Below are 20163 nucleotides of genomic sequence, written 5' to 3'. Positions count from 1 at the left end.
CGCTTTGATGTCTCACACAAGAGCAAGAGTGTGACCAACCTGTGGGCAGCCTGAGTCAGGGCTCTCACACACAAACACACACACACACACACACAAACACACACACGAGGCACTGTTCACACACACACACACACACACTGACTCAACATTAAACTGTCTTTCACCAGAGAACACGTCAGTGTGTGGGTTTGTGGCAGCAGTGATGAAGAGTCATGAGCGAGTGTTTTATGTTGATCTTTTTTTCCTGTGCACATGCATGAAAATGTATTGAAAACATTCACACCTCTCGCTGGCCATTAGTTGTTGCCACGGTAATAACTAATCAGGTAATCTAATCAACAATAAACATAGATATATGAAAAGGCAGAGTTCTACATGAAGACTTTAAACACGTACCTTCATCCTGCTCCTTTCTATATTTACTTTGACTTGCGGCCAATTACACTCACACACTCTCAGGTTATTACACACTCACTCTCACTTTATCATTACCACCTTGTGTGCTGGTGGGTCCCAGTCATGCATGTGGAACACATTGTAAAAGTAAAGCATGCTGGCAGGCTGTGGGTTTGTATTGGAGCCCAGAAGTGCGCGTGCAGGCACACACACGCACACACACACACACACACATACACACGTATACATATACAGACACACACTCTATAAAAGAGCAAACAGGCCCGCAGACAATGTCTAGTGCCCCCGAGCACATGCCCATGTAAGCTAAGTGGCACGGAGAAGCCTGAAGTTTATGACTCAGTGTGTGTGTGTCACTGTGTCACCGCATGTCACCGAATGTGTTCACTGACATCCTCACGTAATAAATGGAGGTGGGACATTCCCAGCTGTGTGGGTGTACCGCTGTTGATCTGTTATCCATTCAAAAATCCCAGTTCATCCCATCTTCTCCTCCTCTTCCTCTAAAGGTCTATGGAAATGCAGGACCTAGCCAGTCCTCATCACCGCGTGGGAGCTGTGGATTCGACGGGCTCCAAGCTCGACAAGCACAGCCTTGGCAGCCCTTCCATCACCAGCAATGGAACAGGAGGTGAGAAGGCAGGACGTGTTTGCTGCTACATTAATAAAGTTGTTTAGTTTTACAGTTCAAAATAAAGTTTTACCGTCATGTTGTTCCTTTAAACTTACAGTATTTAGTTGGTGTTATTGGGTTGAGTCAATGAAAGTCAACCACTGAATAAGGTTGCGTTCATTACACGTAGCTTATTGAGTTTCTTATCAAAAGATACATTAAAAGATATATACCACTTTCCTGTCTGTATAAATATGAAACCCCAGAGAGCAACAATACACAGACAGAAATAATTGAAAATAAGTTGCGGTTTTAGTTGAAGAAAGTTGTTATTTCTGGAGTGGGACCAAGCAGAGCCACCGTGAAGTCACAGGAGCACAGATAAGAAATAGTTTGGCACAAAACCATCCTTAAACAAGCAGAGTGTATACAAAGATGGAAGACATGGAGGCTCCACAAAAGTGAAGCCAAATCATCCTGATAGCCCCCTGGTGGCTTGCTGCAGTACAGGTCATAAATTCAGCTTCCTCCATGTTAGTGGGTGGGACATGGACAAAGTACAGGTCAAATAGATTTTTCTCAAAGAAGGTTTCTGTCAATTTTAAGGAAGTTCTCATCACACTGATGTTTGTAAATTTGTCCTGATTGACAGCTGATACTGACTCACGATTGGTCGAGCGCGTGTTTTCGGCAGGACCTTTACAGAACCATTCAATTCCATCTCTTCCAAAACTTCCAGTCTTTACACAAACAGACATGAGAGCAGTGTCCCACTTATCACTGAGCTCTCTTCAAGTGTTATTTGGACAAATCCACGTCTTCATCTGAAATGGCAACTCACTTTGGGCTTAGTATTAGATGAGAGTAATGTATTGAAATGAAACCGATCGCAAAATCATCAGCCAGAACTTTTCCAACATGCAGAGATAAGAACTTTGCACATGCAAATGCACACACTTACACACATGTGCGCTGGCATGAACACTCGAGTTAACCACTGGAGAATGTGTGCAAACACACAGTGGAGCTCTCCTCCGCTAACCGCTTGCAAACTGTGTGTGTGTGTGTGTGTGTGTGTATGTGTGTGTATCTGTATATATGTTTGGGTGCAAGCCTAAAATCCCACTGGAAACTATTTCCTCTACAAGAGCATTAAAGCCTCAGCGCTCTCTTAGATGTCAACACCAGCGATCCCTCTCCTCTCTTTTTCTTCCCTTTGTCCCACTCTCTCTCACTCCGTTTCTCCTTTTTTTTCCCTCCGTCCGTCAGTCTCTTTCCTTCTTATCATCTTTTACCCCCCTCCTGTCACCCTTGATGTGCCCCTCTCTCATTCTCTGTACTGTGGGATTGTTCTTGATGGAGCGGTTTGATGTAACAGCGCTGGATGTAAGTGCTTTTGTTGAGGGCAGGGCTTTGATCTACTGCTGATTTAACGGGCTACGGGGGCCACTTTTAATAGTAATGTAATGGAAAAAGTGAGATGCTGCATTCGGTCAACTTGATTTGTCAAAACAGAGTCGCACACCGAAATAGCCGCGCTCAGAGAGGAGTTAACGGTGCATTCAGACCATATTAGAGCATGTTAAATCATTTTTTGATGAGCTCACAGTTAATGGTTTAAGCAGACAGCGCAGGATCTGCAAGCTCGCAGCCAAAACAAACTACATACCCAGCATTCCCCTCACCTGACATCAGCCGGCACTCCAGCCAGTGGACCATCTCCATAGCAACTCATTTGTCTTCATTGGGGCTGGTCTGATGGGCCGTATTGCTCCCCGGGGGGATTAATGAAGTTGTCTCGAATTAAACGGCGCCCTCTGATCGTAATGAGGAGTCTTTGTCATGTGCAGCGAGTGACGAGAAAATGAAATCAGATGTTGGATGTTAAAGGTGGTCGACAGATGTACTTGTGTGATGAGAGATAACTGTTATATAAAGGACTAGTTCGACGTTTTGGCAAATACTCTTATTCACTTCATTTGGATGAGAACTTTAATATCACTTTTATAACTGTTTGTTAAAGTAGCCGTAACCAGTATTTCTATATTTACAGTGGATCACTTGACTGCTTCTAAGCTAATTATGTCACCTCAAGTCACTGACCATGGATTGTATGTAAAGATGGACGACATGACAGCTCCTCAAAAGTGAAGCCAAAGTGTCTTGATTAACCCCTGGTGGCTGGCTGCAGTATAGGTTAAAAATGCAACCTAAAAAGTAATTTTAGAAAGTATCGTCCATCTTTGTATACAGTTTATGTTAATAACCGACAGGCAATTATCACCAGACGCTTTCAATAACCTCCCTGCTAAAGTTCCATCTCACTACTCGGTCAGCATAGGTTCAGCAGCATCAAGCTGTTGTTTTGAGCAAAAGACTTAGCGACCAGCTGGTGAACATAGAAAAGCATTTAGCCGCTAAAGAACCAAATCTTTCCCTCAGGAGCTGGTGGAGGGCAAAACGGGATTTTCCAGTTTCTACTTTCCTTTGGAAAACCAATGCAAAAATACAGCAAGTTGTCTTTTTTATATTTCAAGGTTAGGTATAGTGACTTTCTTTAGTGTTTGCTAGTTCCTCATGGTGATGATGCTTAAATTCATGACCTTCTGAGATGCGTTGTCATATTTAGCCTCTCATCCGACCTTCAGTGAAAAGCGAATAAGTGTATTTTACAAAATTTGAAACTATTCAGTTAAAAACACCTTTCACGATACAAATATACCAAGAGTTTTGAAAATGATCACCATGTTACATTTATCTGAGACACACCAGGTTCTCGGTGTGTCGCATCCTCACAACCTTCCCACCTTGCACCCCTTTAGGTGAAAGTATGACCGTTCTAAACACGGCTGATTGGCTGTTGGGCTGCAGCAGCCCGCCCCTCGCCCCGGGCTCCAAGGACTATGGTACAGAGGAGCATGTGTGTGTGTAAATCCCAGGGCAGAAGTCATATAAGCTGAATGCAAAAAGTGATGGGTTCATACAGTTTAGACTCGTCATACACGGGACGTCAGAATTGCTGTGATTTCTTTCGTTTGCTGTGCCGTGTTCTATTGTCTTTGGATTACAGTGTGAATTCATCACAATGGAGTTTTTTTTATAGATTGGCAGGGTTCCCACCAGTCAACACATTGGAGAGGATTTGACAAATTAGCTAGGGATGTTACCTTGAATGATTACATTCTTAAAACTTCAATTTTCAAAAGAGACAAAAACAATAAAACCTTACAGGGATTGTGATGTTTGGACTTGGTTACAGAAAGTACTGTGAGAAACTGTGGGAACCCTGCACACAATATTTGCACCCGTACTTGAACTGCATGGTAGTTTCCTGCTCTGGACTCAATAAGGCTTTCTTTGTGTGTGATGGTACTTCCCTACCGGCCTCCCCTAACACCGATCCTTTCCCTCTTCCTTAAGTGAAAACAGAGCCTATGAACAACAACGATACAGTCACCACAACAGGCGACACAGCACTGGACACATACGCCGGCTCAGGTAACACACATATAAACCTATTTGCTGCATACACACAAAGAGATTCCCACGTGTCAGACCTCTCGTCCCAGGGCTTTCTCGCTCTGTTTTCTCAGTCACGCAAACACACACAAACATTACCATCCGCTGCGGCTCAGCGGTCGTCCCGCTGAAAGCTTTAATCCCATGAAGCATTGCCTGTCCTTGGATTGCGTCATCAAAGGCTGGCAGAGGGATGAGGGAGCGGGAGGGACAATTTTGCACTTGTCGTTTTTTTTATAGACTCACACACGACCCCGTGATCCTTTCCACTGCGAGACACACACACGCGCGCGCAGACACTGATCCGCAAAAAGCATTAAGAAACACACAGCGAGGGTTAGAAAGCAGCGGGGTGTTTGTCAGTGTTGAGCTCTGACATCTCAATGACCACAAACAGACATTGTGTTTTACCATGAGGCCCACTCTGAGGGTTGCATGCACTGCAGTGCTCTCTAAAGAGAAATAACTTGGCTCGCCGCCATTCAAAATGATTCAAATTGTGTTTACTGGAACAGAGTTTCAGCCCCGGCGAGCCGAGGGCCTTGAATTGTGCTGTTCAGGAGTGTTTTTTGTGAATTGTGAAAGAAAACAGACGACTTGAGTCGACACCATCCGTAACTTTGTTTTCTTCTTTCGTTGTTTCTGATTATTCTGCTGTTTTCAGTAATCACCAGCAGTGGATACAGCCCTCGCTCAGCCCACCAGTACTCGCCTCCCCTCTACCCGTCAAAGTAAGTCTGACTTACATACAACGGAGGCTGCTTTCCGAGAATCCTTATCGGATATCTAGATTCAAATTTCACCCATTCACCCACTAAAGCTCCTGTGTGCTATAATCTGCCCAGCACCTTCATCACCTCTCTGTCTCTCCGTCCTTCCCAGGCCCTACCCTCACATCCTCTCCACGCCTGCGGCCCCTTCTATGCCGACGTACGCCGGCCAGCCCCAGTTCAGTAGCATGCAGCAGTCCTCCGTCTACACCGCTTACTCCCAGTCAGGCCAGGCCTATGGACTGTCCAGCTACGGTACCAACAAACACACACATGCACTGACTCACAGTGATATAGCTTAACTAAACCCATTTTTAAAAAATACAATTTGTTTTTTTAATCAATGTAAAAGTGTCAGAATGTCTTTTTTTTAACAACTTAATACAATAACAGAGACTTTAAATGTTTTTTCTTATACAGACAAATACTTTTTACATCTTTTATTCACATCTAAAGACAAAAACATACCCTCCTCACACTTTTTTGTACGATATTCAATGTTTCTGCTCGTCACAGACCTGGGGGTGATGCTGCCGGGCATCAAGACGGAGAGCGGCCTGGCTCAGAGTCAGTCTCCTCTGCAGACAGGCCTCAGCTACAGCCCTGGCTTCACCACGCCTCAGCCCGGACAGACGGCATACTCACCCTATCAGATGCCAGGTCTGTCGGCAACAACGAACCTGCATCACTTGTCACCTCAACTCAGAAAACACATGCAAAAAAAATCATACAGTTCTTCTGATGTCAATAAAGAAATTGGGGGAATCGTCCAACTTTTGAACTCCTGATGAAAAACGATCCGAACTTTTATTGTGCCGTGACTTTTCCTCTCTTATCCCGCTCCAGGTTCCAGTTTCACCCCCTCCTCAGGCCTCTACAGCACCAACAACTCAGTGTCCAACCCCGCCAACTACACTGCCACACAGCAGGTACATGTGAGTGTGTGTGTGTGTGTGTGTGTGTGCGTGTGAGAGTTTGTGTGCACACAGGCTAGTCCATCAGCTTAAACCCTCAGCGTTCACTTTCCCAGGCCAATAAGAGCAGCTCATTTCCTAGGGGAGCTCTTGCCATAGCGGATCAACCACGTCACATGTTTGGTCTGAGTGGTCAAGCGGACGTCATTTTCCTCATTACGCCGGCTCACACAAAAGACCGGGGAATTTGGGCCGAAGCAGTTGCGATAGCATTTCGAGACCAGAAGTGGTTTTGCAGTTGCACAAAACCCACACAACTTTCCTCGCTCGCGGCGGCTTTAAGAAATGAAATGTAATTACACTGTGACGTCGCAACAGGGGAAAAACTAAGGAGAGAAACAGAGAATTATTCTTTGTGAAAGAGCGTTTTGTTCTGAATATTTCTCTTCGTCCTTATGATGAATTGTATTGTGGTAGTAAAATGCGTATAGGGGGATTTCAGTGTCCCACCATGATAGATGTGGCTGTTTACAGGAAGAAAGTCAAGCTTTGGCCCGTGTGGGTGGATTAAGGGGGAATGGATGTGTGTGTGTGTGTGTGTGTGTGTGTGTGTGTGTGTGTGTGTGTGTGTGTGTGTGTGTGTGTGTGTGTGTGTGTGTGTGTGTGTGTGTCTGTGTGTGTATGTGTATGTGTATGTGTGTGTGTGTGTGTGTGTGTGTGTGTGTGTGTGTGTATGTGTGTGTGTGTATGTGTGTGTGTGCAAGTGTATGAGTTTAACAGAAAAAGAGAAAGCAAGCGTGACAGAAACTTTGAGCGACTGATTTAAAGCAAGTATGTGTACAGTTTGTTTGAATATGCACATTTGTGTGTGTGTGTGTGTGTGTGTTTGTGCATTCATGTGGTGTGCTCCACTTTATGGACTTTAAGGACTCGTACAGATGGACGTAGTGACAGGTTTAGAGAGCTGACTCGTAAAAGCGCCCATCTCCACTGGGTCTGTAAAAAGCAGCAACACAAGGATTTAATTGTTATAAAAAGATATAAAATACAGAATGGAGGGAATAAAAGATTAGAGAAATGCGAGGGAAGACTTGTAAAATCTTCAAAAGTCAGTCTGAACCTTTCCAGAAAAGTGAAACATCTCAGTTTCCCTGTTTCTTTCCTTCTTTGCTTATAACTGATGTTGTTCTCTGCAGGATTACCCCTCATACACGACGTTCGGCCAAAACCAGTACGCCCAGTATTATTCCGCCTCCACTTACGGGACATATATGAGCTCCAACAGCGTGGACGGCACAGGCTCCACGGCGGCCTACCAGCTGCAGGACCCCGCCCCCGCCATGACCGGACAGGCCGCTGAACTTCACCCAGGTTTGTGCTAAACAGAAACACACCGTTCAGGACTCACAACTCTTCCGCCCCAAATAAGCAAAGACAATCGTCAGCTTTTCTCACCGCTCGCGTTGTGGCTCCATCATCTTGGAAATAAACACCCCAGTTTCTCGGGGAACTGAGTTCAACACCCTCTTTTCCACGCCTATGATGAAGCACAGGAAGTAACTTCAGGCCGTAGCCATAGTTACCTGGCATCACGCTCGCTAATTGGAGAATCGGCGGGTGTTTACATTAGCCCGAGAGGTTTTTGATTAGTGCCCAGTTATGTTAAATATTGCACTTTTACAGACAAGTCGGAGAAAGTGGAGGAAAGAGAAAATAATAAAGAGCTAAAGTGCACCCATATGTGCAGAAATATGGCTTCATATTTTTTCACATTTTTCTTTGGTTTGTCTTGGCTGTAATTCAGGAGGCCTGATTAAAGGAGCTTATCATTCTTCCTGTCACTGGCGCTCTGCCTCTCTCTGCCTTTCTCACTTTTTCTCTTTCGCTCTCTTTTTTCGGTTTTACGCTCGGTATCTCTCTCTTTCGGTCGCTCACATGCTCCCTGTGTCTTTCTGTGTCTGTAGCCCACCTCCCTCCCTGTTTCTCCACCTCCCTCTCTCCCTGATTGAGACATAACAATATGAGAGCTGAAGCTTAGAGTCTGGTTCTAGTTACCACACAGCAGTGGGAGCATATGGCATTAGTATGAGGGTGTGTGGGTGTGTGTGTGTGTGTGTGTGTGTGTGTGTGTGTGTGTAGGAGCACAATTCTGTGTGTGTGTTGGTGCTCTTGCAGAATTTCGTAGGTTCGGTATCTTTTGCGAGAAGCGTCGGATTACCTCACTTTTTGTGAATTACCGCACAGTTCTGTCTTTCGCTTCCTCCGCTAAATCTGCACATGTGCACGTGAATCACTCCGAGCAGCGGCAGTGCCTTTGTCCACGCTCTCTCTGTCTGTCTTTACGTTGATCTGTGCTGCCAATTACCTTGAGTTATTAAACCCGACAAGATGGCTTATTAGTGTACAAAGTCTGAGTTATTGCTTTTTCCTGAAGTGGATACAACTCCCGAGCACCTGCGGGATCAGCAGCCCAGACCACATCATTACTGTCGCTTTAATGCAGCGAATCCAAGTGTAGTTTGTGAGCGCTCGCATGAACCAAGACAGATTTGTAAATTTAAAATGTTTGTAAAGGTCCCGTATGTGTTTGCGTTCCCTCTCAGGGGACTTTGAGACGGTGCAGAGCCCCTCGACGCCCATCAAGGAGCTGGACGACCGGGCCTGCCGGAGTGGGGGGTCCAAGTCCCGGGGCAGGGGCCGCAAGAACAACCCGTCCCCTCCCCCTGACAGCGACCTGGAGGTAAAACAACACCCGCTGACAGAGCGTCACTTACATTACTGACCAACTATTCCATTCATTCTGGGTGGACATGTGGTATTCCCTCTGGTCCTCGTCCCCTCTGCTCACTAAGCAGGAGACAAGAGGGGAGAGGCTGATAAAGAGCGGGACCACCCATGTCACTGTCCTCTAGAACTCGCATGTGCATATGGATGTATCATTTCAGGGAAAAAAAGCCTCCTTTAATGCGTCTGCTTTTCTTTTTTGCTCTCTAAGAGGGTGTTTGTGTGGGATCTGGACGAGACCATCATTGTCTTCCACTCTCTGCTCACCGGCTCCTACGCACAGAAATATGGAAAGGTAAGATCATCAGCGTGCCTTCCCTGTCTGTCTGTGTGTTTACTGTGGAATCGACCCAACGCCGTCTCCATCCGTCCATCCATCTTCCTGTCAAACGTTGAATCCCAGGTGACTGGTATAATGGGGATTAAATGAAGCTCGGTGAATCTTCATCCGAGTGGCAAAACCGTTGTTTTATAAGTGAGGCATCCAGTGGTCAAAATCCCAAAAGGCCGTAGCTGGCGCTGGGAGAGGTGATGCATCATCCTGTTACTGACCGGCCCAAGAGAGCATTTTGAGACAAGGGCATATTTCTCACTGGGAATTAGGAGTGAAGGGGGCAGGAGTTCATCGCCTTTCACTTTTACAATTTGGGTTTAATTTCTTTAAACAGCTCTCTGTCCGTCCAGCTGCCAAAGTCCAAACAAGACAAGAGGGGAGCAGATGAGAATATTACTGATACACTCGTCTTGCTCGCCTCTAGTTATTGCCATGAGCTCACAACTATGAGCCTCACAATCACTCCTGCAGAGAGTGACCTATGGACTGTTTTCAGCCCCGGGCTTTGCCTCACAGGCTGCATATCGCTCGCCGGCCGGAAGAGGTGAAAACATTACTCATGGCTTTAAGAAGTACTTCCACGTCCTGTTCACATTTTTCAGATGTTTTTTTAATAATCTCAGTCATATTTATGTAAGCATGTATTTACTGTATTTAGGTACATTTTTCATCTATCAGTACTTAAGACTAAAGTACTAAAAAACATCTACTTAAGTCTTAAGTAGATTTTCAAGGTACTTGTCACTGTCACTCCAGTACATATATCAGCAAATATCTGTAATTTTTACTCCACTACATTTTTACAATGCATTATGTTTCTGAAAGTAATAGCGACAAGGAAATTGGTCCAATGACAACATTAACATTAGATATCCCCCCACCCCCACCCCCATCCGGCACACACAAACACACACACCTCTGTATATTTCGTTTTAACCTCTTCTTGTTATTCTGGCTTTTATAAAACACCCTCACAAAAAGCTTCCTTTCCCATTACATTATTTACATTACATCAATTACTTCATTGAAGTTATGGTCAATTTCTGACTATGACCACATACATCATAAAAATAATAAGTCTTAAAATGAACTACTTATTAAGAGCTGAATTATTAAGTCCATTCATAATTTGATCATGCTTCCCTCAAGTCAATCCCATTCTAACGTGCACATTATTCTACCTGGACTGCTTTTTATTTCAAACCTCACTGTGGACTTATTAGCTGGTCTCACCTTTACTCATAACATCAACACTGTTTATAGTTTCCTTTATTTTAATGGCTCTTGGCGCTGATCTGGGATCATCCTCTGTGGCCGGCGCTTCAGATTTTTATTGGGTGACGTCGTTTCCTGTGGGCCCCGGCATCGCCACCATTCTGCCTGTGCGGGCTTTTGAGTCCGTTCTGACATGTTGTTTTGGCAGAGGAACAAAAAACTGGCCCCGCACACACACACACATACACACACACACACACACACAATACCACCATCGGAACATAGAAAGGGCTTGTGGGCACTGATGCACAGCTGAGTTACTTTGTACTTTGGGATTTTAATGTTTGACTATTCAGATTTAATGGGTTTTATAAAGGCCCTGGTGTGTTGTTAAACTCTGTGTGTGTGTGTGTGTGTGTGTGTGTGTGTGTGTGTGTGTGTGTGTGTGTGTGTGTGTGTGTGTGTGTGTGTGTGTGTGTGTGTGTGTGTGTGTGTGTGTGTGTGTGTGTGTTTGTGTGTGTGTGGTCCAGGTAATGGCCCTTATAACGTAGGTGAAGACATATTTTAAGGTTAGGTTGAGATTAGGTTTAGGTTAAGTTTAGGTTTAGGGTTAGGTTAGGATAAGGTTTTCCCCCTGAAGACATGTCGACGCTGTGTGAGTGTGTGATTGTGTGTTTGTGTAGTACTATACGCCATAAGTTGTGTGTTTCTTTTACTTTCAAACTAATTATAAATAAGTTGTTTTCATTTCTTGAAATATATGTTGGGGCATTTTTTTCACCTCGTTTGCTGCCGCTGCCCTGAAGAAGTGGAGTAGCAGCTGTGTCTGTTCACACCTCTCCAAAAATAGTGTTTACACTGTTGACATAGCAACCACGAGGAGCTATCTGAGGACATGTCTCTTCTTCGAGATGTTCTTCGTGAATACACATATGGACGTCTTTTTTTACCGCACAGAGACACAAACTACCAGAGTTGTTATAACCATTCGCGATAATGTTCACATCATCGTGAAGTGTCGAGTTTCCCGAGCTCGGCTGATAATAGCTGAGGTGGAGAGAGGAATTGTTTTTCAGGGCGACCCTCGCCAGACCAAAGTAATATTTTCAACTCCCCCTGATTGATTTAACTTGTCTGGCAAAGTGTTGCAGTTAAAAGCCACCTCAGCCTTTCTGGAGCCCCGAGCGCGGCCAAATTCAACCGTGCGGAGGGAACGAACACATTTCAGCTGCAAGTGTTTTGACAAACGTGGATTTGTCCTTAACTCTGCTCTGGCCGGCCGCCAGCGTAATCATTACCTGAGAGACAAAGCTAAGTGCCTCTTGTCTGTGTGACTGACAGAAAAAGCAGGGAATGAACTACAGCCACAATTGCTCCTGTCACTATTAACGGCTGTTAACTTGTGGAGAGCCGTACGGACTTCACAGCTTTCAACTATATGGAGCAATCACTTTTTTTTGGCACTTTCTCACACTCAGGAATGCCGATCATCTCTTCTCCCCCTCTCTTTCTGTGTGTGTGTGTGTGTGTGAGTGTGTGTGTGTGTGTGTGTGTGTGTGCCCTCTTCACTCACTTTCACTCTCCTTCCTGTTAGTGTCTTTCTATTCTGGTCGTCTGACTGCGTCAGCGAGCAGTTGACCCTCGCTGACCTATCACAGATGATGGTTTTTGCAGCTGAGCCCCGGGGCTGGCAGAATAGGCCACGTTCTCCCAAACATACACACACACACACACACGCACACACACGCACACACACACACACACACACACACACACACACACACACACACACACACACACACACACACACACACACACACACACACACACACACACACACACACACACACACACACACACACACACACACACACACACTAACCATTCACATACCACATATCAGTCCCTTGGAGGGTACCTACTTTCTGCAATACACACAAATGAAGACAGACACTCTTCCTCTCACCCCCCACAAACACAATCCCCTACCAAGCATGAGGAATGTTGATGGGACAGAACAAGTGCAACCTGTCTGTCAGCATCTGCTGTGATGAGTGGAGCATACCAACTCTGCAAGTGAGGGGGGCGCAGGACGATCGGGAAGTTGAATTGGAAAGACCCGAAATGATTTTGTTGTTATTTTCGTATTTTTAAGAAATCAATTAAGTCTGGAAGAGGGAAAAAAGATATGGTGATAATTGGTCGTCACGGTAACGTTATGCTGATGATATCTTCCTCCTCGGTCAGGACCCTCCCATGGCTGTCACGTTGGGTTTGAGGATGGAGGAGATGATCTTCAACTTGGCCGACACACACTTATTCTTCAATGACCTGGAGGTGAGAGAGCAGACGTCAGCAGACACACACGAAAACACACATTTAGAAAGATTCAAGGCTTTAATGATTACATTTTGCCACAAACAACAACAACACCAGTTTCTTAAAACAAGCTGTCACTCAGTGAAATACTACTGCTGCCCTCTGGTGGTGTGAATGTGGTAACACCCACATGCTGTAATGGCAATGGCAATATTGTTTATATAAAAAATTTTATTCAAAGAAAAACTTGGTACCGTTTATGTTTACGTTAAAGTAGGTTATTTTTATAATTATTCTTATTATATGTGCTCAATTGATCAGTAAATCCATCATATGTTTAATGTGTGTCTTGTCTTTGTAAACAGGAATGTGATCAGGTACATATTGATGATGTTTCATCAGATGACAATGGCCAGGACTTAAGGTAAGAATTTTTATGCGATATAAACAGCTGATAATGTTTATTTATTGCTTTTTATATTTCTTGGTATTCTTATCTTTTTCTTTGTTTTAAAGAGTATGTTGATTGTTTCCTTATTTTATCCTTCACTATGTAAAGTGTCTCTGAGAGCTTTGAAAAGCGCTATACAAATGCAATGTATTATTATAAACTTAGAAATGACCATATGTTTATATTTGCAACTCTTATTTTTGTTGAAGTCATATTAAATCAATGAATGAAATTAAAATGTGAATATTTTGCCCAAGCCTTCAAAGTGGAATGCATTCAGAAGTTGTGTTCTTATATTACTGAATCATAAAAACAAAATAACAATTTGAACTTTTTTGTTCTACCAGAGCAGATTTTTCAAATAAAACATATCATTATTATTGACAGTACTTACAGTTTTGCAACTGATGGCTTCCATGCAGCTGCAACCAGCGCTAACCTGTGTCTGGCTACGGGCGTCCGCGGCGGGGTCGACTGGATGAGGAAACTGGCCTTCCGCTACCGACGGGTCAAAGAGATGTATAGCACGTACAAAAACAATGTGGGGGGTAAGCCAGTCAGACGGGAGCTCACTGGATGTTTGTTTATGTAGCGTCTGATAAAAGAGAGCAAGTGCCGAAATTACTCAAAAACTGAGTTTTTATTCAGTTGATGCTCACTACTGCTGCTTTGGTTAACATGGTTTCTCCAGGTTAAGTGACATTTTAAGACCAAAATGAATGAAATGTAAGACCTATGAAGTAATATCAGAGTCCCAGAATTACTTACACTTCCCCATAATTGAAGATAAAGTGAAGTAAAGCAGAAGGTGTCTAAAGTCTTTCCCACTGACCAGCTGAGAGGACTGAGATACTTCTGACCGAGGGGGTTTCAGTTCCACGTTGGTCTTGTTTGTAGTTTTATTACAGCGTGCTAATATGTGTATCATTGACTACAGAACTACAACACAAAGACTAATCTAAGTATGACAATTAAATGAACATAATTTACAGCCTCATATTCAAGGCGTAATATTTTAACGTATTTAAGAATTTCTAAGGCCTAAAATCGAGATAGTTGAATTTTAGACTGTTTAGTAGCCCAGGTAAAACCCTGGTTATAACACAATTAATAATATCTAATACATATTACCTACAGTATAAACATACAAATGTACTAATTAAGTCGGAAGGTCAATAAACAATGTTTCTGTGCAACAACTCTGCTTTTGACCAAATGTTTGAGGTTTAATTCGACCAATTCCATGAAAAATGTTAGAATCAATATTTGTTTTGTGTTTCCTCAAGTGATTTATTTGTACTAAAATGGGTGTAATTCTTAGTGGAAACTTTAAAATAACTGCAGGAGATTAAAACTCTAAATCGAGGCCCATGTGAATGATGTATATAGCAGCTTTGTACAAATACTATAACAAAATAATTTACAATTTGAATGCGCAATGAAACTGTGAAAGAAAACACCAAAGCCAATTGACTCACATCACAAAGTCTTCATGTAGGTCTTACCCTAGTGTATTCCCGTTATAGGACCGTGGAGGACATACATGTTGATAATGTCCAGAGCTCAACTGTTCTGCTTTGTGTGCTTTCATTCCTGTTGCTCCGGGGATTAAATGAGTCTGTGCTGTGTTTCAGGGCTGCTCGGCCCGGCCAAGAGAGACGCCTGGCTGCAGCTCAGAGCCGAGGTGGAGGGTCTGACCGACTCCTGGCTCACCCACGCACTCAAGTCCTTGTCCATCATCAGCTCCAGGTGCCACTACGTGTTGCACTTGCTGTATTCTTTCAACTGTTTAACTGTACAGAGAGTGTGAAGCCATCCATCAGCATCAGATCAATGATCCATTTATCCGTTATCTATCCTTTCTTTACGCGGTCCGTTCCCTCTGTTCCTCTCTGTCCCGCAGGAGTAACTGTGTAAACGTGTTGGTGACCACGACGCAGCTCATACCAGCTCTGGCTAAAGTTCTCTTATATAGTCTGGGATCTGTTTTCCCTGTCGAGAATATTTACAGCGCAACCAAAATAGGTAAGACTATAACGAACAACCACACCATCAATCATAAACCAATAATCGAATGCATAAATATACATTCCATCCATCAGTGAAAATAATACAGTAATAATATGGAAAGGAGCTAATTAGATTGTAAGTGTGTTTATAGATTTGATTGTATGATATGTTAACGCTTCTGAAGTCATATGTGTTTTGTTGGTTATGCATTTTTTTTATGTATCTCCTCATCTACTCCATGTGTGACTGATATCCTGTTGCCTGTCCAGATATTAACTTATGACTTTAGTTTGGCTCAGGTTCACTGAGCGGTTGGTCAGGGATGTTTCGAGTTATAGTACGTGTGTGAGTGTGTGTGTGTGTGTGTGTGTGTGTGTGTGTGTGTGTGTGTGTGTGTGTGTGTGTGTGTGTGTGTGTGTGTGTGTGTGTCTGTGTGTAAGGCTTTAAAAGGGGGAAACGGGGGAAGCAAATGTTTGACCCCACATTTAGACTATGCAGTGTAGATTTTCAGATTTGAGTCTATGAAAATTCCCAATGATTTATTTATAGCGTATAACTAGAATATTATTAACTGTTACTCTTATAATTAACTTAACTTGTGAGTTGTCGAGGGCCCAGGGAAGTGCGGTGTGGAATTTGGTTTGATTTGTATTATTAGTGAACTGTGGACTAATTTGAAGGTGTCTTCTTCTAGTCCTCAGACAAACGACAATTGGGCTAAACCCTGTGTCAAAAAAACCACCAGATCAATTTGACATTTTGGTAATTTACAGGTGTGGCAGGTGCTTTTATTTTCAGAAGTTGTGAGCTTTAGTCTGTAGACTGTGTTGACTGTGTGTCAACAGATCTCTGAAATAGCCAACGTGCAATATATGAGAATATAAAAGCAGTTGAGTAAATAATTATAATTTAAATATACGTACATATAGGAGCCACACATGTAATAAAGTAATTTAAAAAACTGACTTTTGACTATAAAATCTTCATCGCAGATAAACCAGGTAGGATGAACACTACATTTTCTAACATTATAAAGAGGGACGTTTAGAACAGACACTGCACTATTTTTATTGAAGTAGTGATTGGACAAAATAAGTGGAATTTATGCATGTATAAAAAAATGAGCACTCAGGGTTTGAGCCCATTCTGAATCTGCTTCGTCTGATCCCAGACTTAATTCTTGTAGCTTGCACTCAAACCTAAACTTTATATCCGTGCTCACCTCACATAATCCGGATCTGTCCTTGAACAACCCTTTGACACCCATGTGACTGTGAAGGCGGACTCCCACGTTCTGAACGCACTCTGTGAGCCCGAACCTCAGCCGGTTACGCCAATGTACCGCAGTTGCGGGCCAGCGTTAAATTATATTATAACTGAGCATCAAGTCTGAACACAGGAAACAAAACAACTCTGGATCAGGGGCTGTACAGAGCCAAAACATTTAGGGAAGAAAAACTCAAGCCAAGTGTGTATGTGTGTGTGTGTGTGCGTCTGTGTGTGTGTGTGAATGTGTTTAAACACTTACGTTACACCCAATTTTAACCGCACGCTGCCTTGATTCCAACGGACGTAGGGGTGTGGTTGCCATGACAACCACCTGGGGTTTAAGACACAGATGCCGTTTCCCTCACATTCCTGGAAGCATCACTTTGCATATGGAGTTACTTTATCTGCGTTCGATATCATTTGTATTTGTGTTGGTGGGGAGGGAGGGTCGCTGACATCGCACAAAGGCCCATCCTCTCCTCGTGTTGTCATGGCAACCAGGCTGATGATATTTACCTGGAATGAAACTGGGGATGCAGCCCAGTCAGAAGTAATCAAAGTGATCGATGTGTTGTGGGAAACTGGTGTTGTTGTGTTTTTTTCATGTGCTGCACGCAGCTCTGCCTCTTCCTGTGTTTCATTTCCATCCCAACAACAAAGAGGAAAAAAAAAAAAAAAAAAACTGTGAAAGCCATTTGTTTGTCTCCAGGCAAAGAGAGCTGTTTTGAGCGTATAGTCTCCCGCTTTGGCACTAACATTACATATGTTGTGATTGGCGATGGGAAGGACGAAGAGCATGCGGCCAGCCAGGTAAACAAACCACTTCCTGAACTCTGACCCCTCTGACCATGTGACCCCTCCTCCTTCCTCCCCCCTTGTTTATTTGTTTTTTTGCAGGAAAAGAGAGTTGCTTTGAACGCATAATGCAAAGGTTTGGCAGGAAAGTAGTGTATGTTGTTATTGGGGACGGTGTGGAAGAGGAGCAGGCGGCCAAAAAGGTAATGGACCCGCAACCTCACCGTGAACCCCCTCCCCCCGCCTTCTCCACACAGTGTGAGCTCTGATTGGACGAAGCCTGCCTTTCTTTGCTGTAGCCGTTTTGTTGTTTGATCGTTCACTTTCTTTCGGAAAACTTTTGATCGCAAGTGTTAAAAGTGAAAATGTGAGATTGAAGCCTGGCTTAAACTGTACATTTTGCACCGTAAGATTTACTTAAGAAAAAAAAAATCTAAATTAATCAATTTGCATTCTGTGGTTCTAAAATCAGTTTGATTGTCGTCATGCTTGATTGAAGCCAAAGATGAATGGATGCCCAAATGTACACAGCGATTAAGCTTTGAGCAATCTCATTGGTTTAGAACTATCACGCTGGTTGTAATCCAGCTGTGTGTGGAGTCTGGGTATTGTAGTTCATGTGGGTGAAAAGTTATATCACAAGAAAGCAGATTACAAGCAGTGATATACTGGGAGAGGTTGAATCCTATTTCTTCTCCAGCTTTGTGTTTCATTCATAATGTTGGGTGCTGGGACTGTTAAAGGAATAGTTTGACATTTCTGGAAATACTCTTATTCGCTTTATGCAGAGAGTTGGAAGACTAGCAGAAAAGCGAATGAGCGTTTTTCTGGCAAATGCCGAGCCGTTCCTTTACGCCTTTAGGATTGCATGGATTTTGTCTGCAGTGCTTCTGCAAAGCAAGCAGCTACAAGCTACTGTAGCGTAGCTTGCATGATATCAGGTGGTGGTGTGCGTTGCATTGTAACGACAGTGCTGCTGGTTTTTAATGACGTGTGTGTGTGTGTGTCTCTCCACAGCACAACATGCCTTTCTGGAGGATATCCAGTCACTCTGACCTGCTGGCGTTACACCAAGCACTGGAGTTTGAGTACCTGTAGCTATTATAAGCAAAATGGACTCAAGCAATGTCATCATGGACATTGGTCAGCCAGGCAGCAACCCACCCCTCCCCCCCTTCTTTTGTATAACTATTTAAGAACAAACAATACACTGCAACTGTTGTGATTTTTTTTTTAACGTCTGGATTTACAAACTCTGAACGGTCTTAAGAAGCAAAGCAGAGGAGAAAGGAGGTGAATGAGAGGACAGTGGGGTTAAGAGATGACTCAGCTGGAACCCCTCCTCCGGCCCTGAAGCTGAGGACGGACCTCCGCGTGCACAGGCTGAAGATCTCCCCTGGCCTGGGAGGAAGTTTGGTTTGTTCCCGACAATCCAGGCTAGTTTCAGGACTGTCGTGGTCCCCTGGGGTTAAACCATCCTCTCTCGATGAGGGCGTCTCTATACAGGCAGCAGTTTGTGTGCAGGGATAACTGCTTTGTGATTTTTTTTTTTTTTTCCTGGTGGTATAATCACAACACAACAATGCAGTCTGTGCAAGAAAACTTGTGTAAATTATTAACGTTAAAACTTAAAGGGCAGTGGTGGATGCTTTTGTCATGGAAAATAAATTCTATGTTTTGGGGTCTTGTTTTTTTTTTGCCTCTGGATTTTTTGTAATTTTTCCTTTTTTGAGAAACTGAGAATGTGCGTAATGATGTGTTGTGCCTTAATGTGTTTGAATGTCTTTTCTTTATTCACAAATGTCTATGTATGTAGATATAAAGGAGAAACGTTATCCAAATGATCTATATGCATCTTGTCTTCCCTAATGAAATCCAACACTGATGCAGTACTGCATAATGCTGAATCCAGTGCGTTTTTCTAATTACTGTAAACACACAATCCTCTGCACACAATCATGTTTTTGTGAGATCCCACATGAAACACACCCAGACCCGAAGCCAGACGCTCCTTTTTCTGTCAAGGATCTCAAGGATTTTAACTATATATATATATTTAATATGAACAAGTGATACGTGCTATAATAAAAAAATGTAGCCAACTTTGCTTATACTTTTTTCAGAGATTCTACAGTTAACTCTTATGAAACATGACAGTGGGAGTCACCAAGAGTGATGTGAAATAAGTGTGTCACCTCTTTAGGATATTTAAATAAAAATTGGCAAGTAATGAGTGCTATAATAAAAATGTAGCCAACTTCACCGTTACATACAGTGTGTGTGTGGGGTCACTATGAACAAGAGTGAGGTGAAATCTGTCACCTCAAGGATTTACATATTTTTTTTTAGAATATGGGAAAGTAATAATTGCCATAATAGAAATGTAGCCAAATTTACCCTTAGTTCTGAGAAATTATACAGTAAAACCTCCTGAAACTTGACAGGGATAGTTAGGGGGAAAACAAGAGTTGCAGAAAAATCCAATACAATTGAATTAACTGTTGACTTCAAACTAAAAACCGCCATACTGCTCCTGTAGTTTCATCCAAGTGTTCATGAGACCCAAATTCAACTTGAAAGAGCCATCACCTCCAGCAGTAACAGGTGTAAATGACGGCTTTGAATCAAACACGTTTTAAGCATCAAGCAGCGACGAGATCCGATACACAAATGATACCAGGAGACACATTTAGGTGAGAACAGACCAACTGGGCACCGGCCACTTGTGATGGGATCTCCATCAAATCAAAGTT

General features: G+C 43.3%; 1 protein-coding gene across 8 annotated transcripts; it reads left to right on the top strand.

Annotated features, from left to right (window-relative positions):
- The first annotated feature begins 926 nt into the window (after window positions 1-926).
- On the top strand, window positions 927-18508 carry eya4 (EYA transcriptional coactivator and phosphatase 4). 8 transcript variants are annotated; one of them, XM_061091600.1, is made up of 17 exons: window positions 927-1048; window positions 3853-3936; window positions 4451-4528; window positions 5214-5280; window positions 5432-5574; window positions 5836-5979; window positions 6166-6248; window positions 7430-7604; window positions 8837-8973; window positions 9229-9312; window positions 12814-12903; window positions 13251-13309; window positions 13724-13884; window positions 14971-15085; window positions 15240-15361; window positions 17513-17613; window positions 18428-18508. In XM_061091600.1, exons 1-17 carry the CDS (start codon window positions 931-933, stop codon window positions 18506-18508), a joined length of 1842 nt encoding a protein of 613 aa, XP_060947583.1. In that variant the 5' UTR covers window positions 927-930. The 8 variants fall into 8 exon arrangements, with proteins under 8 accessions (XP_060947583.1, XP_060947582.1, XP_060947579.1 ...); XM_061091599.1 differs by lacking the exon at window positions 17513-17613 and adding an exon at window positions 17325-17425; XM_061091596.1 differs by having other exon boundaries at window positions 931-1048; window positions 5429-5574.
- The last annotated feature ends 1655 nt before the right edge of the window (window positions 18509-20163 follow it).

Source organism: Limanda limanda, chromosome 18, assembly GCF_963576545.1.
Source record: "Limanda limanda chromosome 18, fLimLim1.1, whole genome shotgun sequence".
Classification (NCBI taxonomy): Eukaryota; Metazoa; Chordata; class Actinopteri; order Pleuronectiformes; family Pleuronectidae; genus Limanda; species Limanda limanda.
This window is presented reverse-complemented; position numbering and strand designations above follow the sequence as displayed.